A 23,244-nucleotide genomic window follows, 5' to 3' on the forward strand; every position below is an offset into this window, starting at 1 on the left:
TGTCAATGGCGTCGTATCACTGTGGTGATGACAGCACCAGCGGCTAGCAACTATTTGACATTTATAAGTACCTTTAACGACGACATCCTCAAGCAAGAGCATTCGAGATGCTCAGCGGGTCAATCATGCATTGATCTATCAAACGGTCGCGTGGCCCAATGGCAAGGCGTCTGACTACGAATCAGGAGATCGTGGGTTCGACCCCCACCGTGACCTTTCTTTTTGGCCTCTCATGGATGATCTTTTTGTTTCGTTTCCCTCTGCGTCCGAAAGCGCATTCATTCTTCATTCATCCATCCTTCACCTCAGAAACACATCTGGTCAGGTCATACATACATACATATATACATACATACATACATACATGCATGCATACCTACTACACCCATGTCGATGACGCAAAGTCGCAATTGGGCAAGAAACTATTGCCAAGTATGTTATTTCATTATCCTCCCAACTCAGTAGCGGCGTTGCTTCTGTGCGTACAACGGGTAGAGCTGGAGCAGGTAGCAAATGAGAATGCTGCCTACACCCGCTTCCTATTTTACCTTTGTCATCTGGACCATGGGTGCAAGTAGAAAAGACATTTACGACGCAGAGGAGGCGACATCTCGTTCGCAGGCGTGCGTGGCTGGGCGCTCGTAGTGGTCCGGATTGATGCCTTCCTTGCTACCCGAACGATGAATGACTGCACAGCGCTCCTCAGTCGTCGGTGAATTCGTCCATCTTGTTGGCCAGTCTCGTGAATCCTCATCTGGTACCCATCAGGCGTCCATCCTTGGGGGAAAAAATCCGGTCCAGTCCCGGGTTGGCCGATGTGTCGCACCCCCCTTGAGCTCAGACCCCTTGACGCCAGATCCCATGCCTTTTACAATGCCTCGGCAGCTCCGCCGGCGTGCGTGCGCCTGCGCGGCGGATTGCACACATTCGTTTTTCGTCGTACCTCAACTGCTGCTGGGTCGTGCGCGTGTCCATTTCGCCGTCGATGCACGCCATCTCGAGACCGCGAGCCCGCCTAGCCTTTATTCGACTCGACGGGTGTTGGCGCGACTCGCCTCTTCTTCGGCTCCTTGCCCTCTTCCCTTTCACTCTCGGCCGTGTCCCTCTTCGTGCCGACGACGCTGCCAGCCGCGCTCCGAGGCGTCTCCGGCGGTGTCGTCATCGGGACGCCGCCCGCCTTGCCGCTCCCCGCCGTGAGCGTCGGGAGGTTGCCCACGATGAGGGAGGGGTTCGTCACGACGCCGGTAGGGACCGACGACGACTGCGTCGCAACCGACGACGTCGAGTTCGATCTCGTCGGCGACGAGGGACGCTGTGCGGCAACGGAAGCTGTCGCAGGCGGCGACGGAGCCGTGAAGGAGCCGGCCGAGTTTCGGTGCTGATGATGCGAGCCGTTGCGGAAAGGTGACGGGGGTGCAAAGCTGCCCGTCGGCGTCGGTGCCGGCGTGTTCTGGCTCGACGTTCCCATCGTCGCACCGGCCGCCACCAGACTCTTTGGCGGTCCCGTTTCTCCCTTGTACACCTCGCCCAGCTCACCGGCGGCAAAAGACAGGGTCGAGCAGAAGCCGTCGGAAGAGGAGACGACGAGGGTGAGGCCGTCGCTCGCCCTGTAAACAGAATTAGTCGCACGTCCAACATACTTGAGGGAGGAGGGAGGAGTACCAAGCGAGGTCGGTAAATGTCGCGCAATGCAGGTTGCTGACGATGCAGATGGGGGATTTTTGCTGCGTGTCGTACAAGAGAACGGTATCCTGCGTGGCGACGGCGTAGACCATCCGGTACGGCAACGAAAATGCAGGCTTAGGCCCCGGCGTGGAAGCGTCCATCTCCGAGGGCTTCGACGAATTCGAGGCGGAATCCGAGGCGACGTTTGCTGGCGGCGGCGGGGGATCCATCACCGACGTCGCCGAGGCTGGTTTGGAGATGGGATCCGGTAGGGAGGCGAGCGGTTCCTCCGACGAGGAGGTGTCGATGGTGATGTGCTTTGTGGACGGCGACGATTGACGAAGGGTATAGATGACAGGCGAACACTTGACGACGACGGACGGCTTCTTGTGGCCGGGGAGATGAGCGACGGGTGGCTTGTTGATGCCGCCACGGGTGTAAATGTAGACGGTGTTGATGACCTCAAAGGTTGGCTTGGCTTCCTTGTCCGTCTGATGCTGCGTCTGATACTGGCCCGACGGCGTGAGGAGCAGGCTGCCGTCGGGGGTGAAGGTGAGGCGGCGGAAGAAGGAGGTCAGAGTCTCGTTGGCGTAGAGACTGGCGTTCTTGACGCTCAAGCCAAGGCTCGCGGCGACCGAATGAGGCTTCGGCGAGGCCTCCATCGGCATGACGGCCGGGAGCGGCATCGACGGCGCGGGCGAGGCGGAGCGGCGAGAGGAAAAGGACGACCGACGGCTGTGGCTGACGACGCTTGGCGGCTGCATCGGCAAGGCGGATGAGGTTGGGGTGCCCGGGGCCGAAGGGGCGGGGGAGCCGACCGAGGCGTTCGAGTCCACCACCGAGAGCTGGGCGCGATGGCCAAAGTCCGGGGGCGCCGGGCTGCTGGAGGAGATGCGTCGAGGAGGAAGGTCTGCCTTGGTATGGCTGGCCAGCCTCGGAGGTTTGTCGTCCTGGCTCAGCGTGTACTGGCCATCCTTGGTCTTGAGCGAGTATATGTGAACCGATCGATCCGAGGACTGGGTGGCGATGAACTCGTTTAGCGGATCCCAGGCGACGCCTTGGACGTAGTGGCTATGCTCCGCGATCTGTCGAACAAGGGTACCTGCGACGGAGCTGTCAGCACGATCGGCGAGGCGAGGCGGGCATTCCTGCTGACCGGTGTTGGCGCTGTAAATGCGGGCAATGTTGTCCATGCTGCCGATGATGAAGTAGACGGCGTCGGGGGACCAGGCCAAGTCGTAAATTTCGGCGCCGCTGGAACGACACATGTGCTTCACCCTCCAAGCCTCCTTGTCGTCCTGGGCATCGGACCCAAAGGCGGCGGAAGCCATCTCGCTGGGAACCCAGAGGATGACGTTGCCGTCGTCGCCGGCCGAGGCGAGCGTTTCGCCTAGCGTGGTGCGGTCACCGTCAGCATCGACAGAGTCTCGAGGACGGACGAGCACGGAGGGGGACGGCTCGGACGGCGTACCTTTTGGCGCCCAGCGGACGACATTGACGGCCTGGTTGTGCTTGGAGAGGGTGGAGAGATAGTCGACCTTGCGGTCAGGGCCGTCACAGTCCACTTTCCAGAGGCGGACGTGATTGTCTCCGCCCGCCGTGGCGAGGCGGCCCTTGCCACCGGGCTCGAAGTGGGCAGAGTAGACGGGGGCATTTTGATCGTGCCAATTGATGATGAGAGGCGTGGCCTTCATCGTGACGGTGCTATCGGCTCCGGGAAGGGTCTATCGGGCTGCATGGGTGAGAGGCGGTCAGGACGAGGGGGGGGGGGGGGACGAAGGCGAGACCGATTTCGCCGCAGGCTGAGATTGGAGGCCGCCTGCGAGGAAAAAGCCTAGGGGTGTCTTGCCGGGCAGTGAAGCAGGCTTTGCCACGACGTTGCCGGTCCTCGTTCTCGTGCCCGCCGTACTCGACGAGTGGCCAGGGCAGGATGCTCTGCCGCCGCGACGGCCTGTGTATTCGGCGGCCCTCTCTGGCGGTGCTGCTGGACGGTCCTATTCGGCAAGCCCGTTGCCGTGCGTAGAGCGGGCAGGGGTGATGACTGGGGTGATGTTTGATGGATCGCGGAGCCGAGAGCCTGTGGGACGGATGGCTCGCGAAGTAAGTAAGTAGGAGCTGGTCGAAGCTGCAGGTGCGAGTTTGGGGGGAGGTTGCTGCCTGGCGGTTGCTACGGTAGTGGCCGCAGGTACTCGGAAGGTACCCGTACTGTACATGTACTTGTATTTGGGAGCACAACCACTTGCAGGTGTTGTGCTGTACGGGGAGTAGGGGGCTCGGTTTCCGGTGGAGACGGGCCTGTAAAGAATTGACCACCAACCCTAGGCACTCTGGAACCAGGAATCCGGAATACTGCAACTGTAGGTACCTAAGGTACTTGGTAGGTACCTACTAAGTATCCCACTCGTACGACTGTAGTACGTAGGTGTACAATTACAGTACTTACAGTGCATGAGGGTAGATACAAGTACAAGTACATGTAGAGATGCAGCGGAATGGTGGATTATGAATGAATTTCGAGTTGTTCTTATTATTTATTACCAGTACAATGATGCCTTGTGCATGTAGATACCTGCACTTGCAAACGCCTTGGTCCCCAACTGCTTGCAGCATGCAAACTCACAGCGGGATTGGCCCATGGGTTTACCTTTAAATACTCCGCAGATTGCCAAGTACTCCGTAAAGGTACTGAAAGCAAAGTAAGTACTAGGTACCTGGTGGTTAGTAAGTACTAGGTACTTAGGCACACAGCACTCCGTACTGTAATTATGCCTACTAGGTACTAGTAGTATCGTACTGTGTAGGTACTCTGCACTCTGTACGCCTAGTAATTACATAATTACAGTACCTGTTGCTCCCTCGGACGTCGACGGGTCCTCCATCACCTCGTACAATATTGATTGCTTGTACCCAAGGTCCTTGGCGCAGAGGGTCCCACGGATGTACGGCGCAGTATCGACGCCATTTTCCTCTTCACATCCTAGTATGACTGGCCCCCTCCTGGTTCGATGCTAATTTTCTTATGGAATCGATTCCGTGCCAGCTCGTACCTGCTAACGAACGAGCCTGTCAATTCGATCGTGCTCCGTACTCCGGGGGGGGGGATTCATTGCTAAGTACTAGGTATAGTATCAGCACTACCGTTGCTCCGTACTATACAAGTAGGGCCTACCTCGCGGTACGGGCGAGTACAGTCCTCGCGCATGATGCAAGCAGGTATTACTAGAACACTTCATGCTTCATGATTCATCACCGTCGGCTTTCAGGCAACCCTTCTGACGTGTGGTGGCCAGGATGTTGATGCCTGCCCCCTGCTGAAGTCGGCAATTATCGTACAGGCAAAAGAAAGGCGATCGGTCATCAGCACCCGCCATCTTGCCTGCGGGTAATCAATGGTTCGTAGGCTGCAGTGTTGGGACGCGCACGAGTCCGTCCCCCAAGACTAAGTAGTACCTAAATGTACCTACGATAGGTGGTACATGCAGGCACTCCGTGCTCGTCCTGCTTCCCGACGAGAACAAATCGGACGAGTATGCGTATCCAGCCTAGTACCTTGCCATGCAACAATTCGTCGACGGCAAAAAATCCCTGGGTGATGTCGGTCTAGGGCACTTTGAGTCCGCCAAATCGCATCCCATCCACGACGAAATGGTGTCGTTGTCGGAGCGCTCACGAAGTTGGGTGTGATGATGTGCGCCCTCCTGTCTGAATCTGACCGTCGGCATATTTGGCCGTGTCCTGTGTTACGATGAGCGGAAATCTGGACAAAGTTGGACACGGCCCGCGACGTTGCAGACTCGTTTAAAAATCTCTGGCACCGCCGACCGAAGCTCATCATGTCATGACCGTCTTGCGCGCGATGCCAGAAAGGGAACTTGGAGCTCTGCTGCCGCAGCACCTGTGACCGAAGGGAATACTCGACCAAGATAAGTACAAGCGTACTGTACTTGCTTGCGCTTCCAACGGAACGGTGCTCCGTATGTGCGTGGTTCATTTGGCCATGCTCATGACCAGGCATCCATTTCGACACCACTCGCGAGTGGATCACCCCGATGTCAGCGACTGTCGGTCAGATGGGGGCTCTTGGTTTGATGGATTGGCCAAACGAAGCCAGTCGAGGCTTGGTATTGCAGGGTACGGAGCGAAATATGTCAGGGAGGACGGAGAGTACGGGGTACGGAAGCACAGACGGCGGAGCGATACAGTGTACATGTACTGTACTTGCCCCGTACACCTACTGGGTGATGCACAGCAATAATTGTGGTGTTTGCAAAGTACCTACTAACAGTAGCAAGTACAGTAAGCAAGTAATTACTGCACGGGATACATGTAGGCACGGATATGGAACAGGGAGCACATACTGTAATTGTTAGCACTTACCTCCATGGCCGTACTCGAACAATGTGCACCTGCGACACTTGTACAACTTGAACAGCAGGTGTTTGGGCACGAATATTACAACGAGTAGGAGTGTGCAAAAGTACGTGCGTGTACTTGTACACCCAAGTACTCGGACGAGAACGAGCAACGGGCGTCCCGAGAGAACGAGCCCGAGTGACGGTGACTGTGAGGAAAGACATGGTTTTGCCTTTTCGGGACCATGACTCCTCGACGAAACTCCTGCCTAAATTGGCACAGCGTCTCACTGTCACATCCCCACAATGTCGAGAAAAAAGATCAGCCGGTGCGTGCTAATTATCTTGCGTATCCGTCGTCCTCTTGCCCTCCAACCCTTACAATGTACATGTGCTCCTTATTTACTTGGTCTACTCCGTACAGTAGTGCCTATACTAGGCACCAACAATAGCTCATCTATCGCATATCGCACCTACCACTACCAAGTCCACATTGACAGTGGCGCCCATTTTTTGTGGCTGGTTTGGTGCAACATCATCCTCACCTCCGCACTGTAATACTTGCCTGTACTCACCAAGTGCTGTACAATAATGCTTGTATTTAGTATCATCCGTTTGTCTGCACAGTGGGCAAATTACCCGAGTACGCGATACGCAGCCGCGCCATTTCATCGCTGAGATGCCGGCAGGGCTTGGAGGATGTGGTTGTACCAGTGCTCCGTACCAGTGCTTGTAGATGGCACACGCAGTACGTGGCGAGGGCAGAAGCCTCGAGGAGGGGACGGAGAAGCTGGCCTCTGTCCGTCGCTGGTCGGTGAGCCGTGCGGTGGCCCTGCAGGACCCCCATCGACTCGAGGCACTAGGCAAGGATCTCCCCGATGACTCCCATCCTGTCCCCCCCCCCCCCCCGTCGACCGTTGCCTCCCGCCTCTTGCATGCACACCTGCGAGGCTGCAAGGACGGGAATGCGAGTATCGGTACCATGCAACTGGTACATCGTTCCGTCGCATTGCACGGCGCAGGTACTCCGTTCACCTAGCCGTATCGGTTGTCAGCACGAAGTGATGAACTCGACAAGCGGAGCGGAGAGTACATATACATAGGGCTTCTGTTGTCTGGCCCAACACCAGCCTCGGCCGCGACCTGTCGAATCTCTCGCCTCCTACTCGCCTCGTCCGAATCGTTGCTCGCACCCTGCGTTTGATTGCCCCCCCCCCCTTTCTCGCGGAACCGGGTGGCACCTTGATGGGACAGCTTCATCCTCGGCCGTCTTTGCCTTGAATCGAGAAGCAACGCGTGACGCGTACTCTGCCCCCGGCACCTTCCGCTCCTCGGAGCCGAGAGCTCGTCGTAGCCTCCTCAGCTGGAGCCCTTCATGACCATGACCGACCCCATGATGCTGCCCTCCTCGGTCGCCGCTCTGGTCCTCGTCGCTCTCGCCACTCTCCCCGGCCTCGTCGCCATCCTTGACCAGCTTCGAAGCCGGGCGGTCAAGGATCATTTTTACGAGGACGAGGACGGAAAGAGCACCCCGGAGGCGCTTGCTGCCTTCTCCAACAAAGGACCCAAGGCTGCCGTTCTCGTCCTCGCCACGGGGGCCTTTCTCTCCATCGCCACCGTTGCCGTCCTCACGACCGTCGACCGTCGTCAGCATGACCTCTTCCTCGAGACCTGGCTTCTTGCCGCCACCTGGGTAGGCCTCCCTTCCCCCTCGGCGGCGTCACACATCCGTCCACTGAACTAATCGACCCTTTCTCTCTCCGTAGGCGGCCATTGTCCTGCAGGCAGCCTTCCTCACCGCCCATCACTCGCCCGTCAAGTCCCACGACCTCGGCCTCTGGGCTTTCCTCTCCTCCCTCGTCGCCGTCGTCGTCTCCGTCTTCCAGGCCGTTCACGTCTACGACAGGGTGCCCGTGGCCGACAATGTGACGCTCCTCCTTCGCGCCGGCCATGTCGCCCTGGCCGTCGCCCTGCTCTTCGCCAGCCTGTCCCTGCCTCGACGCCCCCATGTCTTCTACAAGGGTGAGCAGGTCGATCCGGAGTGGACTGTCTCCGCCATCAGCAGGTATACCTGGAGCTGGGCCGGCGCCTTGTTGAGGCTCGCCCGCGAGAGGGGCGACCTGGACGAGCAAAACATCCCGAGGCCCGATCACCACATCAGGGCCGAGAACCTGGTCGCTGCCTGGACAAAGGCCAATTATCAAGGGGGCCTGATGCGCTCCCTTCTTCGAGCCTACGGCGGACGCCTTGCCGTTCAGTGGGCCGTCACCCTGTTCCGCTGCGTCCTCGGCATCGGCCCCTTCTGGGCCATGCTTCGTTTGGTCCAGAAGCTCGAGAAGAAGGACCAAGTGTACACGCCCACGTCGGAGCTTTGGATCCTAATATTATGCATGGGCTTGTTTACCTTGGCCGAGCAGGTGAGTCCCCGCCGTCCGCTCTCCCGACGCACATCCACGCCGTACCAGCACCGCTGACGGCCAGGACGCAGTGGATCGATGGCTGGGTCATGTGGTACTCCATCACCAGATTGTGCATACCCATCCGCGGACAGCTGTCCGCCCTCGTCTTTGGCAAGTCGCTGAGGCGCAAAAACGTAAAGTCCGCCGAAAAGACGGACAAGGACGACAAGTCGTCCGAGGATGGAAAACAAAAAAAGGACGACGACAAGGGAGGCCATGCTCTCAACGCCACCGACGAGGCAAGCGTTCTGAAATCACGCCAGGCCATCGTCAACCTTGTCGGCGTCGATGCCAAGCACATCGCCGACTTTTCCATGATGCAATTTTTCATCGTCAACAGCGTCGGCAAGCTCGTCATTTACTCTGGCTTTCTCATCAGGCTCATCGGTTGGATACCCTTCGCCGCCGGCATCACTGCCTGGGCACTCGTCCTGCCCATCAACGCCTGGGTCTCCAAGACGTACATGAAAGCCGAGGACGATCTCATGAAGAATCGAGACAACAAGCTGGCCGTCGTCAACGAAGCGCTGCTCGGCATGCGCCAGATCAAGTTTTCCGCCATCGAATCCCAATGGGAGAAGAAGATTTTGGACATGCGAGAGGAAGAGCTTCGCACCATCAAACGCGTCTTCACCGCCGACACCTTTCTCTTCTTCTGCTGGGTCTCCAGCCCCATCCTCCTCGCCGCCTCCTCTCTTGCCGTCTACGCTGCCGTGCACGGCATTCTTTCGCCCTCCATCGCCTTCGTTAGCGTCGGCATCTTCAAGAGCTTGGAAGTGTCTCTGTCGGCCCTTCCCGAGCTTCTCGCCGGTGGCATGGACACCCTGGTTTCCGTCAAGAGGATCGAAACCTACCTCAACGGCCCCGAGATGAGAAAATACGTGTCGCAAGGCCCGGACGTCGCCTTTGAGAACGCCACCGTTGCTTGGCCCGTAGATGCCGACGTTCCGGACGAAGACCGCTTCATGCTGAACAACGTCAACCTGTCCTTCCCGCGAGGGGAGCTGTCCGTCATCTCGGGCAAGACGGGCACCGGAAAGAGTCTGCTCCTCAACGCCCTCCTCGGCGAAGCAGACCTCCTCGAGGGTTCCGTCTACGTACCCGAAACCTTGCCGCCGATGGAGAGGAATGACGGCAAGGCGCACCCCGGAAACTGGATCCTGCCGGGCTCGATCGCCTACGTGAGCCAAACCCCCTGGCTCGAGTGCGCCTCTTTCCGTGACAATGTTCTCTTTGGCCTGCCCTTCTTGGAAGACCGCTACAACAAGGTGCTCGGTGTCTGCGCTTTGAAGAAGGACCTCGAGATCCTCGCCGACGGGGACGGAACCGAGCTGGGCGCCAACGGGATCAACCTCAGCGGCGGCCAGAAGTGGCGCGTCACCCTGGCCCGTGCCATTTACTCCAGAGCCGAGATCCTCGTCATGGACGACATTTTCAGCGCCGTCGACGCCCACGTTGGCCGTCAGATTTTCGAAAAGTGTATCGCCGGCGACATCTGCCGCGGAAGGACCCGCATTCTCGTCACCCACCACGTTGCCCTGGTCTCGGCAAAGGCCAAATACCTTGTTGAGCTCGGGGAGGGAACTGTGCTGCACGCCGGCTTGACGTCTGAACTTGCCGAAGATGGGACGCTCGCGAGGATCAAGAGTCACGAACAAACCGCGGCTCAAATCCAGGCCGACGAGGCGGCCGACGGCGCGACGGCCGTGGACTCGGAAGGATCCTCCATTGTACGGCCGGCCGATGCCGAGGACACGGGGAATACCTTGCAAAAGGTGCCTTCTAAAGGCGCAAAGAAGTTTGTCGAGGCCGAAACGCGACACAAGGGCATGGTGAAGAGGCATGTGTACGCGACGTACATGAAGAGCAGCGGTGGTTGGTTCTTTTGGATGATTTGCGCCGTCTTTTACATTTCCTACGAAGCGGGAAACCTAGGTATGCGAGCGAGCTTCCGAAACGCGCTCGGCCGTCGACCATGCTAACGTACGACAGGCCGCAATTGGTGGCTGCGTATCTGGACGGATGACCAGCAGGACGTGTCTGCTCGCGATGGCGGCATGGCGTACGGAATCTCTCTGCAGCACAGCACCCTCCATGCCGCTGCCGTCACCCCCGTCTCTTCGCAGGACCACAAGCCTCTCTCCTTCTATCTGGGTGTTTACGTTGCCCTGTCGGCGGCGAGTGCCATCGTCGGGACGGTGCGCTTCCTGTGGACCTTTGTCATGAGCATCAAGGCCAGCAGGTTGCTCTTCCAGAAGATTCTGTTCACCGTGCTGCGCACGAAGCTCCGGTGGATCGACACAGTCCCGGTTGGACGTATCCTGAACCGCCTGACGGCCGATTTCGACACCATAGACAACCGCCTCACCATGAACATGGGCATCATGTTCTGGCGCGTCCTGGGTCTCATGGGGGTTTGCGTCGCCGGCATCTTGGTTTCGGTGTACATCCTGCCGCTGGCCTTTGTGCTGATATGCGTTGCTGGCTTTGTCGGCATGCGATTCTTGGATGGTGCGAGACCAATCAAGCGGCTCGAAAGCACCGCCAAGTCCCCCGTCTTCGAGCTTTTCAACGCTGCCCTCTCTGGCGTGTCGACGCTCAGGGCCTTCCAGAAGGGCCAAGTCTACATCGACCGCATGCATGGTTCCCTGGACATTTGGGACAACCTCAGCGTGTACAATTGGACGATGAACCGTTGGCTCGGCTTCCGCATGGCGCTCATCGGCACTCTCTTCACCACCCTCGTCGGTGTCCTTGTCGTGGGATCATCGTTTGTCGACGCTGCCATGGCCGGCTTCACCTTGTCGTTTGCTCTCGATTTCTCCGGCAACATGCTCATGGCCGTTCGCGGCTACGCAAGCCTGGAGCTTGATATGAATGCTGCCGAGCGTGTGATAGAGTACACGGAACTGGACACCGAAGACCAGTCCGGAGCCGAGCCCCCCGCGGCCTGGCCAACGTCAGGCAACGTGGAGGTGAAGGATCTGGTGGCCGCGTACGCGTCGCATCTTCCCCCGGTGTTGAACGGAGTGTCGTTCAATGTCAGAAATAACGAGAGGATTGGCGTCATTGGGCGCACGGGCGCTGGCAAATCGTCACTGACATTGGCCCTCTTTCGATTCTTGGAGGCTCGCTCCGGTCAGGTATTCATCGACGGGCTCGACATTTCCAAGGTAAACCTGCACAGTTTGCGATCTCGCCTCGCCATCATTCCTCAGGTAAGAAACACTTGACCCCCCCCCCCCCCCCCCCCCCCACGTCTCCGAGTGGGAGAACTAACGACGCCCTCGCAGGATCCCGTTCTCTTCTCGGGCACCATCCGAAGTAATCTGGACCCTTTCCACGAGCACACGGACGAGGAGCTTCGCGACTGCCTGTCTCGCGTCCACCTTGTCGACTCCGAGCCTGCGACACCGGAAAATGAGGTTGCATCCGACTCTACGCCCAGCTCCACAATCGTTCCAAAGAACATCAACATCTTCCGTGACCTCAGCAGCGGCATCTCGGAGTCCGGTGGTAATTTGTCGCAGGGCCAACGCCAGCTTCTCTGCATCGCTCGTGCCATCGTCGCCCGCCCCAAGATTATGGTTCTGGACGAGGCCACGTCGGCGGTAGACATGGCGACGGATGCGCTCATTCAGCGGAGCATCCGCGAGGAGTTCAACGACAGCACCCTGCTCGTCATCGCTCATCGCCTCAGCACCATTGCCGACTTTGACCGCATCCTCGTCCTCAGCGAAGGAAGGGTTGCCGAGTTTGGTACGCCCCGCGAGCTGTGGGAGAAGGAGGGCGGCCTTTTCCGTGACATGTGCGAGCACAGCGGCGAGTTGGAGAAGCTCAAGCAGGCGGTGCTCCATCATCCGTAGGTTTCTTAAAGGGCTCCTTGGGACCGCAGGGCGGGGAAAAGTGGTACTTGCTGGTATGGTATTGACATTTGGGTCTGCGATTATCAGGAATGACGCCAGCATCCCACCTAGCTTAGAATAGACAAATGAATGCCTCGGGTGGCAATAGAACATACGTTCAGTTGGGCGCGAACAGGCTGTTGTGCTCGTTTGCTATGCATATTCTGCTACCGAAAATGTCAGGCGGTAGAATTTCGCAACGGGCGGTATCTGCGAAATCATTGTCTGTGATGGCATCAACAGCCTGGCCTCCGAGCTTTATGTGCCCCGTACCTGAACTGGTAGCGACAGATGTCCATGGACGCCGCAACATCCCTCTTGCGTTGCTAGCAGTGACGCGTTGACATAGCATTCGTTACTTGACCTAGTCGGACAGCAAAGTTGGTGTGTGTGACTCTGCCGTCGAGCATAGCAATCCACACATACAGTGGGATGCGCAAGTAGAGGGTGCCGCGGACGTCAGTAGACAAGGCGGTAAAAGGTCGTGCATCCACGCAGCATCCACGCTGGCTCTCAGCACGCCTTGCAGCTTCAGGTATTGCCTCACTCGTTCTGGGCCAAGACGGCGTGCAGCGGCCTCCGAAGGAAACACGCGATCCTTGGTGGCCAAGTCAACGGCTGAATATTCATCAAGGCGGTTGCTTGATTTCCCCCACCCCAACGCGGATCGAAAACAAGTAGCCCCTTCTTCGTCATGACGTGGAATCTGTCGCGGTCGAGCTCACGTTACTGGCATGAGCTAGGAGGAATTTGCAGCAAGTGAGCGTCAGCTTGCACGCTTTTGTCCAGCCGTCATCCTGGGCAATGCCAAGCTTGATGCTCACGTCGCTTATCTTGTCGCCCTCGATCTTGTACGGCAACAGCAAAGTATTGCCCGTCGGCTCCGTCTGCTCCTGCACAAACACACCCAGCTGCCGGACGAGCTCGAGGAAGGCGACCATGGCGTTGTCAAACTTGCGGTGCATAAAGGTCAAGCCAAGCGGCATGTCGCCGGAGCTGTAGAGCTCGAGCACGTGCTTCTTGGGCGGTGGCTGCACGACCCGAGATGCCGAGCGGCTTGACGCGAGGCTGGACCCGTCATATCGGACAATCTTGGATGTGCTGCCCATCGGCTGGGGATCGTAGCCCTTGAACTTGTAATCAAGCTTGTCGCTGACGGTGACGAGCAGCAGAAGGGCATGCCCCCAGGCGGCATTGATCTCGGACCAATCCACCGGCTTGCTCGACAGCCTCCCGAGTCGTAGACCGTTGATGGTCGCGAAGCTCCCATCGTGGCTGATGCAAAACGTGTCGTTGTACACGTTCGACCGTTGCAGCTTCTCCAGCAGCTGCGAGTCGTGGCTGTACTTTGCGTTGACGCTGTCCCTTTCGGCCTGAAAGTCGGCCATGCGGGTGGCGAAGGCGTTTCGAGCCCTCCAAAACGACTCTTCCTCTTTATCCAGAAGCCTCGATTCCTCCTCCAAGGCCAAAATTTCCTCGTCGAGCCCGTCCTTTTCTCTCTCGAGCTGCTTAAGATCCCGAATCGCATCCGCCTTGTCGTTCTCGGCCTTTTGGAGCGCCTCCTGTCGCCGTTGCACCTCCTCTTGACTGGGTTGCTCATCTTTCACGTATCGCAGCCGCTTCACATACGCGTCCCTCTCCTTCGAAGCCACATCCAGCTTCTTCTGGAACCCGTCCAGAAGCAACTCGGTGCAGTCGATGCAAACAGGGTGATCGATGTCAGATCGAGCGGATAAAATTTCAAAAAGCCTGTCCATTCGCCGCATCTCGTCTCCCTTGGGTACATCCTGCCCTAGCTCTGAGCTCTTCCTGCCCGAGCCAGAGCGCCGTTGTTGGCCCGGCGTGGACGCTTGACTGCGGATCGAAGCTTGATGCTGGGATTGGCCGCCGACTTGAGATTCGGTGAGATAAATGAATGACATGGCAGAGTCGCGAGATTGGCTGCCATGTTGGCGTTTGAATCTCGGCGAACCGGCATGGTGGGATGCCTGGTCGTACAATGCTCTTCTCGACCGTTCTTGCGGCTGTGACGTTGCTGGCGGATGCTGGGGCGACTTGTTGGACGTCTGCGGTGACGTCGCAGCTATGGAACTTAGCTGGGGATTTTCTCACGAATCGTGTCGGCGAAGCCACTCACAAACAAGCAGGTCGTACGCCGCCGGGTTCAAGTCCTCAAGAGACCCGTCCAGCCTGAGTGGCTGGCGACACTTCTGGCAGTGCATGCTGGCGACGTGGCCGGAGAACTCGTCAGGCGAATGGTGAGGGACACGGCACTCTGACAAGGAAAGGATGGCAAAGATGACGAACCGCTGCGCAGAAGGCGAGGGCGAGAATGATTACGAGGGCGAAGTGAGCCCGAGGTTGAAGGTGACGACATCCATGGGATGGTTGCCTGAGGACGGTATTAGGTCATGAGCTACAGTACGACCGAACGACGAAGTACTACCTAGATAGGCTTAGTCTTAGTGGCGGATTGTCTTGTCCTTTGCAAGCGCGTGCGCGGGGTACGGTGGGGTGGCAAAAATGTCGATTCAATTTGTACGAGCAGCACCACCAAAGCTGAATCGTCACTTTTGTCGAGTCGCCGGATGTAGAAATAAAATATTACTTCATACAGTAGTACTCCGTAAGTATCCATCCATTTCGGGAAACCTATTTACGCGGTTGCGTCTGCACCATAGAAAGTCGTGTTTGTTCCACGATCCGATCCATTTGTTGTTGCTCTACCAACCATAACCAATAATCCATTTTTGTTACACCTCCCATTTCGCACCAGCATCCCCTGACGACTCTTATCATTTACGGGCATCTCGATCCCATCCCATCACATGCCGTCCCATATCGTCCCGTGCAGTTCTTTCTTGTTACCATGATCTTGTCGCCTAATACATGGTGGTCCGTCTGTCATCATGGAACCGCCTCCGAAGCGACGGCGACATGGCAAGTCGCCCTTGGACTCGACCGACACCGAGGACGATGAGCTCGGATTCGAACCGCACGAGGTTCTTGCCAGGCGAGATCCTGCATACAAATTGTCTCTCGATCGAGCATACGCCGATAATCGCTTTCAATCGACCATGGCACACATTTTCGAGAAATACGGCCGCGACTTCGAAGGCATAGGCGACGAGATCGACATGATGACGGGCGAAATCGTCGTCAACAACGGCCACCTCCAGAACATGCGCAGCGAAACAGACGTCGGGCTTCGAAACGGGAATGAGGAAGCGGAGGAGGACGAGGGAATCCTGCTTGACGAACTCACCGACGACGAACCAGACGGCCTGCTCATGGGTCCCGGTCAATGCCACAAGGCGGGACAGGAGGCGGCGGAACAGGAGGCGGAACAGGAGGATGAGGACGATCGAATCTTGCACGGCCACGCCCCTAGCCGGACATCTACATCCTTGGTTGCCTTTCGCAGGCCGCAGGCACCACCTATACTGCCTCCGACGACTATTGCCCCTGGGCTCCTTGGCACACGTCACCTACCATTCACGCCCCCCTTCTCATTTGGCGGGTCACCTCTGGCCTTGGGAATCTCGCCGTTGGACATGCGGTCTTTGGGTCTCTTCGGAAGCCATATGGCTCCTTTGGAACCCCCGGATATCTTTCCGGGACCTTCAAGGCTGCTTCCCACACCCGGCGAGCGGTACGATTTCCTCGAGCGCAACGGCGGAAGTTCCATCTGGGCACCAAGCTACCAATTTAAGGATAATGAACCTGATGGCGCTATACAACCTCTGCGGCAGCCTCCCGCCAGGAGGACTAGACGGATGAAGTATATCGCCCCCTCTGCTTCGAAGGGGCTTAATGAGGATGTCGATGACGATATCATTCTTGCGGGCAAGAACTTTGGGCACGACCAGGGATCTAGTCTTAGCGAGACGCATGAGAGACTCAAGGATGAATTATTGATAACTGGTGACGCCCCATCCAGCGAACCATCTCGGAAGCCGAGGAAGCGAGGAAGGCCCGTGACTAGGACGAAATCTGTTTCGCACACACCTCAGCAGCAGCAGCACGAGAAAGCTGCGACGCAGACTAAGAAGGGATCGACAGAATTGCTGTCCGAGCGGTCGACGTCTAATGGCAATATACCAATAACTTCAAGGGAGCATGTGGAGTTTGTAGCGGATGACCAAGGCGACTCGACCGCAAAACAACCAAGGCATGCCGAACAGCAAGCTCGCTTTCCGGACAAGAGGCCACGGAATCACGCGCATGGCGGGAGACGACGGCAGTACAAATTGGAGGTTCAAATTCCTGCCGTGGATCCTTCGCGTCTCGCCGAGTACATGGCCATCGAAGATGCAGTGAAATTTGTTGCTGATTCCGCCGACGAGGCCTCAAATAACTCTGTCTCGCCAGAGACAGAGGAAATACCAGAGCCACAAGATGCTTCCACCAAAGTCAACAGTGGTGTGTCGACGTCAAAATTACTCCCTGGCCGAGGCCGAAGAGAAGTGGGAACGGCTAGCCAGGCTACGATGAACTCGGCGTATATACTCTCCGATGATGAGATGCCTATATTTTTTAAACAAACATCAACGTCCGACAGGAAAGTGGCGAAGGATCGCATTGCTCAGAGACCCTTACCACATGCCGCAAGCCCGGAACGTGAGGACGCTATCGCAACAGAGAAGGCGGCAGTGGACGATAAACAGCTGGTGTCCCCAAGAGCTACCGTATGCAAGAGTGTAACGACAACGGAAGCGGCAATTCAAAAGAGAGTCACCATGTTGAAGAATGAGCAGACAGAGCGAATACGCAGACTTCTGGACGAAGTGAAAAACAAGTCCACAGTTTCCAACAACGATGCTCCTGCATTCCTCTCAAGAGACCTTCTTCAGTCTACCAGACGGCAGCCAGGGCCAAGAATGGAGATATCTGCACATCCATCCAAGAAGTCTTCGGGTTCGAGGGCACCGAGACACGGTGGATCGAGCAATGTATCCGAGCAAGTTGCCCCAAGAGAGGAACCGCAAGTATCGGATGAAACAGAAAAGGGCCAACGCAGAGTCGTCTCTACGAGTGTAATGCCTCCGGAGCCGGCCACTTCTCCGATCCAGGCTCCTCCCCGCAAGCCCACGGCCAAGCCGTCATCGCCCATCTGCCCGACACCCAGCAGGCCCCTTTGTACGCCATCCAAACCCCAAACGCCCGGTCACAGATGCATACCCATCACCCGGGCTCCCTCCTCCCGCCGCTCCATCCTCTCCCTTCTCTCGCCCGATCCGGCACTTCCTGTGGACGGTGCCGACGAGGAGCGGGACCTCGACGAACTGGTCGGCCTCACCGACGTCTTGTCCACTTCATTTTTAAGCGACTCTGCCGCCCCCTGGAGCAGCAAGATTTGGAAATCGAGTGCTCTCACGACCGAGATTTATCACACGCCCGTCAAGAAGCGGCCTACGGATGCAGTGAGTCCCGGGAGCGTCATCAGGACTCCAGGCGGCACGATCCGGTCGTGCGGGATCAACGGATACAGATGCGGGCGTGATTTTTGCTTTACGTGCTTGTAGCCCAACATCAGGCTGAAGGAGTCACGGTGGCGAGAGAAGATGATCGACAGAAGGGTTTTTTTTACATATCTCGGGTGCTACAACACTGTCTCACGCAAAAGGGACTGGCTCCCTCCCCCCTCCTTTCCCCCTCCTCGCCCTCCTCCGCCCCATGTCGATAGCCCGATGGATAACCAATGGGAGCATGTGATCCTCGCCCAAAGAGGCGCTTCGCATCTTTATTTTCCTCACCCTTTGTTGAATCCATGTGCCCGTTGCCGGAGAGCCATCATCAATTGCTCCCCGCTGGTCGGTTGGCAATGGCCAGAAACCAAGGCCGACGGTCTGGATGGGTTCGGAATCAGTCACGGCAACCGGTGTCACTCGAGTGGGCCAAGACGCGATATATCCCGAGGAAGCGATCTTCCTTTGCTCGTCCAATGAACTGCGCCGAAACGACATGCATTATCACTCATGAAAGGTAGATTGACCAGCCTCTTTTCTCCTGCCTGGAGCGGGCACCCTACCAAAATTGAATAGAAGAAAGCGGGCGAGCAGGGGAAGGACTGATGCAGGGTATCATCGGAGCGCGGGCGGTGTGGATGTCGTAGGCCGGAGTTGATCGAGTCACGGCAGCGTCAGCTTGCCATTTATCCCGACTTGTAGGTCCCGCTTGGGTTGGAAAGGTTTTGCTTGAAGACTTCAGGGTCGCGGACAGGGTCAAAGTACGGATGAGCCTGTGCCTCCTTCGCAGTAAGGCGCTCCTGCGTACGTGGTCAGCCGGCATGACGAGGCATGATGGGCGGGCCACTCGTGTGTGCACAAACCTGGTGGTCGTATCGCAACAGCTTGTCGAGGAAATCGATGGCTTCATTCGAAACGAAGCGCTGGTTCTCCGACGTGACGAAGCCGTGCCAGGGCTTCTTCTGGAAGCGTCCTAGTATGTCGTCGTACTGGGCATCCAGCTCGATTTCGTACTTGTCGAGATAGTCGAAGAGTTCGTCGGTACCTAGAACCTTTGCGATTTTGACGAGCTGGTCCGAGTTGCTGTTCCCATGAAAGAACGGCTCCTTGCGGAAAATCATCGAGGCGAACATGGCGCCCAAGCTCCACATGTCCAGGCTGTAGTCATACTCCTGGAAGTCGACCAGCAGCTCGGGGCCCTTAAAGTATCGAGACGCCACGCGGACATTGTATTCGGTTCCGGGGTGGTAGAACTCAGCCAAGCCCCAGTCAATCAGACGCAACTACAAGGGAAAGTTAGCAGGTAGGATGGGACAGGCAAAGGTGTCGTCGGGGTGGGGAGGGGCGGCTTACCTTTCGGTTCTCATGATCGATCATAACGTTATGAGGCTTGACGTCGCGGTGCATAATGCCTTTGCTGTGGCAAAAGTCCAGGGCTTTGAGTAGCTCATGGATGTAGAACCGCACGTCGAGGTCGTTGAACTTGGGATAGAGGCTGCGGAAGTCGGTATTGTTGACGTACTCGAAGATGAGGGAGGGCGTCTTGCTCTGGACGGCGGCAGAGGCGGTTGATGTCAGAAGGGGACGGAAGGGACGGGGACGGAAGGGAAGGGAGAAAAAACGGACCTGCGAGTCTCTGACAACGTCCAGGAGGGCGACAACATTGGGGCCGCCGGCAAGGTTCTGCAGGATCTTGATCTCGCGCTTGATCTTCTTCTTCTTCACGGGCTTGAGGACCTTGACGACGCATTTCTGGTAGTTGACCACGTTGATGCCTTCAAAAACCTCCGAGTATTTGCCACGGCCTGCGGGAGCCGTGATGAGCTTGGTTCACGATGCAGAGCTGGCCGAGGGGGGGGCCAGCAGGCAGAGGCGGGGGGGGGGGGGGGGCGGGGAAGCTCAGCATACCAATCTTCCGGACGACCTCGTAGTTCTCGAGGACGCCCCAGCCTAGGTCCTGGTCAGCGACGGATGGAGGAAGGCGACGGCGAAGAGGCCTCGCGAGAGTCGGTCGACCCACTGATGTTGACGCTGTCGTAGTCCCAGTAGCTGCGGGGCATGTTCTGGTTGACATCTGCGTAGACGCGCGCCATGGTGGGCGATTTGGCGTGCCGCTCGCAGCTGCGAGAGTGGGACGAGGAAGGAAATCGGTCGAGGACGGGGAAGAAGGGGTCGGCGGGCGAACGACGACGCAATCGCGAGACGTCGGTGGCGGCCGGGCCGTTTGATTTTGAGGAGTGAAGAGGGGGAGAAGGGGAGAGGGGGAGGGGGGGGAGGGGGAGGGAGCCTGACGAGCTTGAAGGCCTCGTGTGGTGAAGAAGGGATGGTGAGCCAATCCTCTCGGCCGAGCTGAGCCAAAAGCGCAGGGCGGGATAAGATAAGAAACCAAGGCGGCGGGGGCTTTGCTGGGGCCGGGGCTGGGGGATGTTGGGCGCTGTAGGGCGCTGTAGGCCGCAACTAGGGGCGCTGGGACGCTGCCCTTTAGGCTGTCAGCAGGCCTTTTCTCGCCTTCAGGCCTCCTGAACCACCCCAAGAAGTGATGGAAAATCGCCCCCCCGCTTTTTCTCCCGCAATCCCGCGGCTGCAATTGGCTCTGGCAGATTCGTCGACAGAGCGCCCGGGTTCGTCAGTACTAGTTATTAATTATTACTGTAATTACTTGGTACTGGGAGCACCGCAATCGCAACGAAGCTGCTGGGCCTCTGCAGTGTTTGCGGACGGATCCGTGCGAGGCTACCGCTGAACGACGCCATGTGGGTGACGAGACCACGAATCAGCGACGAGCCCCGTTGTCTCGTACGGCAGAGTGCTATGTACTGTACGGAGTACTGTAGGTACTAGGTAAGTATTACTTTGTTGTGCTGTACAGTAGATACTAGTAATCTGACAGCGCTCATTGCAGGCCTTTGCGACCCCTCTATGAGCGCTAATTACCAAGTACGATAGCATGCAAATCAAGGATGGCATTCTCCAAGTACAGGCTACAGCATACCCAAGTGCATACACACTTTACAAGCGATCTGGCAATTTTTCATCATATGCAAATGCGCAACGTAACGAGAGGAATCGGCTTCATTTGCAACGCGACGCTTCTCCCTGCGTCTTTAACGACTTTTGATTGTTTTCGACGTTGCGGCCCGGAAACCAACTAGCGCTGCTGCTGGTGCGTACTAACGCGTGCACTAACACAATGTGTGCCTGTAACCACTGTAAATTGCGCTGCGTTCTTCCTGAAGCGGCCTCCCTCGGATCACACCATCACCGAATTTCACCGTCGCTGCCACGCTAACAAGCGACAGCATGTCGGCCAATACGTGCAAGCGGCACATGCAGTTGTCCTACTTGCAACACGCCAGGCCTCGTGAGTCAGTGATATCTTTGCAGAAGAGCTGTCCTCGGCACACAGGAGCCAACAATGGCAATTCGCCTCGTTTCCTGCATGATGTAGTCAGCGCCACTCTCCCAGGGTGCCTCAGGGCCAGACGTGTGATGGGAAGGAAGATGATGTGGCTCAGAGAGAAGATTGATTGCTCATCACGTCGAGATTGCGAGACGTCCCCATCAAATGAACCGACAGATCCTCCGTCTCCAAGCTTGATCTGACTAAGGATGACGATACAAAGGTTTTCATCATGACATCGGGGGGGGGGGGGGGTTGTCCGGGGTATCAACGTACTCGACTGTGCTGCGTCACCAATATGACTCGACAGAGGTAGAGACACCGCGAGCTCTCCTAGTCCTTGGAAGATTCGCCGGGCGGCCTGCAAGACCGCGTCTCGGATGGGCGCCGAACTGGTGCGTGCGTTCATATGCCGTCGTTCCCGCCCTCCTCAGTCGTAGTCGAGCGTGTCTAGTCCCTTTTCGACGACATCCCAGGTTCGCTTGCGCAAATCTGGCTTCGGTTCATGTCGGACGTTCTTGCCGCCCTTCCTTTTCTTCGCTTTGCTGCTGCCGCGTCGCATGGCCGACTGCTGACTTGTCGACTCCTGCTGCTGCTGGGGTGGCGTCTCGCCGGCACCATCGTAGGATATGCCCTCCCGAGGAGTCGCTGCTTTCTGATGCGCATCCAAGCCCAACTCTCGTCGGCGCAATTCCCTCAGTTCTGACTGCCGGAAGAACTCGATTTCACCATCGGTCAAGGTACGGCGGACACCATCCTCGTAGTATCCTAGATCATCCTCTTCTTCCTCTGCCGCCCCCGCATCATTGATATCGACGGAATCATGCGACTGGAAGAAGTTTGCCGGATTCACAAACGTGCTCCCGAAATTGGCAATGGCCTCTTCGCTGAAGTGGCCGTGGAAGAACTCTGCCAAATCATCCTGCGCGACATTAGTCGCGGGACCAGCATGTGCAAGCTGTGTGAATGGAAAAGAGACCAACATCGGTGATGGACGGTCCGCTTGGTGGTATTTTACATTCCCAGGCCTGCTCCAGTCTTTGATTCATATTTTGCTGGCCAGTTGTGTTGGTGTCGGAGCCTGGGGTTGAAGAGAGCGCCGCTCCAAATTATGTGGCGCGAAAAGGTATGTGCTAATTAATAGTGGTGTTGAGTGGTGTTGGTGTCGGGTGTCGTTGATGCCTAAGCGCGCTGTCACGTGCCCCGAACCAGCCTGCGCGTCGCCGCTTGCAATGAGGGAAGGATTGGTGGTCTGGAGAATCACGCTGGTTTGCATGCAACACGGACCGTTATTTATACGAGACAGAATTGGTCAAAGCCGTCACCTTTGTCCATCACTTCTGCCCCGCGTAACGGAATGGCGGCCGGCCTCACTTGGCCTGCAATAGCGCCAGGGCGCTCTCGAAAGCTCGCACGACTTCTTCGTCTGTTCAGAGAGTTAGGCTGACACCCACGTCTGCACAATGACGGGCGCACTTACAGTGTTGCTGCTTCTGGACGGCCTTTTCCTCCGAAAGGTTGACGAATCGCTGTCTAGTCCGGAGCCTCTTCACGGCCCGGGCATCGTCATGCGATGAAGCGGCGGCGGCCCAAGCTTGGAAGTACTGCTTTGCGTCAGTTCGGAATCCGAGAAAACAAAAGACGGCATCCTGGACGTCTGCTACCTTGGATAGGCCTTCTGCTTCCTTCATGATCTCCCTCTCGCGAGCATCTGCTGCTTGCAACGCCTTCTCGTACCTCGCCTCAAAATCGTCCCAGTCGAATGGCGGGAGATGGCCGGGAGTGCTCGACGCATCTGACTTGGGGCTTCGCTGGTGATCCGACGGCTCAGGCGTCCTCGCTTCCGATTGCGAGCGGCTCTCGACGACATCCGCAAGAGCATCCAGCTGCACGCTTTTCTCCTCGTCCTCGGGGGTCGCCGTCGCAGGCTTGTCGCCGGTCAGAGGCCCCGTGGAGGATGGCATGGCCATGAATAGGATACGGTGGCAATTCTCA

The 23,244-nt window shown here is 57.4% G+C and overlaps 6 protein-coding genes and 1 non-coding gene across 7 annotated transcripts; 3 read left to right on the top strand and 4 right to left on the bottom strand.

Moving 5' to 3' along the window:
• Positions 1-144: 144 nt before the first annotated feature.
• On the top strand, positions 145-216 carry DCS_t76. The gene has a single exon. It is a non-coding gene; the product is annotated as a tRNA-Arg (tRNA).
• Positions 217-1,015: 799 nt separating this feature from the next.
• DCS_06110 (uncharacterized protein) lies at positions 1,016-3,359 on the bottom strand (the record flags this gene model as incomplete). The annotated part of the gene is made up of 2 exons (XM_040803401.1): positions 1,016-1,607; positions 1,663-3,359. The coding sequence occupies 2 exons, from the start codon at positions 3,357-3,359 to the stop codon at positions 1,016-1,018; spliced, it is 2,289 nt and encodes a 762-aa protein (XP_040653505.1).
• A 4,033-nt stretch (positions 3,360-7,392) lies between these two features.
• On the top strand, positions 7,393-12,342 carry DCS_06111 (ABC transporter, transmembrane domain, type 1; the record flags this gene model as incomplete). Its single annotated transcript, XM_040803402.1, has 5 exons — positions 7,393-7,710; positions 7,784-8,434; positions 8,506-10,411; positions 10,469-11,694; positions 11,770-12,342. 5 exons carry the CDS (start codon positions 7,393-7,395, stop codon positions 12,340-12,342), a joined length of 4,674 nt encoding a protein of 1,557 aa, XP_040653506.1.
• Positions 12,343-13,073: 731 nt separating this feature from the next.
• DCS_06112 (Autophagy-related protein 6) lies at positions 13,074-14,603 on the bottom strand (the record flags this gene model as incomplete). The annotated part of the gene is made up of 2 exons (XM_040803403.1): positions 13,074-14,464; positions 14,519-14,603. 2 exons carry the CDS (start codon positions 14,601-14,603, stop codon positions 13,074-13,076), a joined length of 1,476 nt encoding a protein of 491 aa, XP_040653507.1.
• A 687-nt stretch (positions 14,604-15,290) lies between these two features.
• On the top strand, positions 15,291-17,906 carry DCS_06113 (uncharacterized protein; the record flags this gene model as incomplete). Its single annotated transcript, XM_040803404.1, has 1 exon — positions 15,291-17,906. The coding sequence occupies one exon, from the start codon at positions 15,291-15,293 to the stop codon at positions 17,904-17,906; it is 2,616 nt and encodes an 871-aa protein (XP_040653508.1).
• A 629-nt stretch (positions 17,907-18,535) lies between these two features.
• Positions 18,536-19,942, bottom strand: DCS_06114 (alpha subunit of casein kinase; the record flags this gene model as incomplete). The annotated part of the gene is made up of 6 exons (XM_040803405.1): positions 18,536-18,649; positions 18,713-19,132; positions 19,203-19,397; positions 19,476-19,654; positions 19,758-19,799; positions 19,870-19,942. The coding sequence occupies 6 exons, from the start codon at positions 19,940-19,942 to the stop codon at positions 18,536-18,538; spliced, it is 1,023 nt and encodes a 340-aa protein (XP_040653509.1).
• A 1,737-nt stretch (positions 19,943-21,679) lies between these two features.
• On the bottom strand, positions 21,680-23,219 carry DCS_06115 (uncharacterized protein; the record flags this gene model as incomplete). The annotated part of the gene is made up of 3 exons (XM_040803406.1): positions 21,680-22,171; positions 22,665-22,675; positions 22,730-23,219. 3 exons carry the CDS (start codon positions 23,217-23,219, stop codon positions 21,680-21,682), a joined length of 993 nt encoding a protein of 330 aa, XP_040653510.1.
• Between the last annotated feature and the right edge of the window lie 25 nt (positions 23,220-23,244).

Source organism: Drechmeria coniospora, chromosome 03 (assembly GCF_001625195.1).
Source record: "Drechmeria coniospora strain ARSEF 6962 chromosome 03, whole genome shotgun sequence".
Taxonomy (NCBI): domain Eukaryota; kingdom Fungi; phylum Ascomycota; class Sordariomycetes; order Hypocreales; family Ophiocordycipitaceae; genus Drechmeria; species Drechmeria coniospora.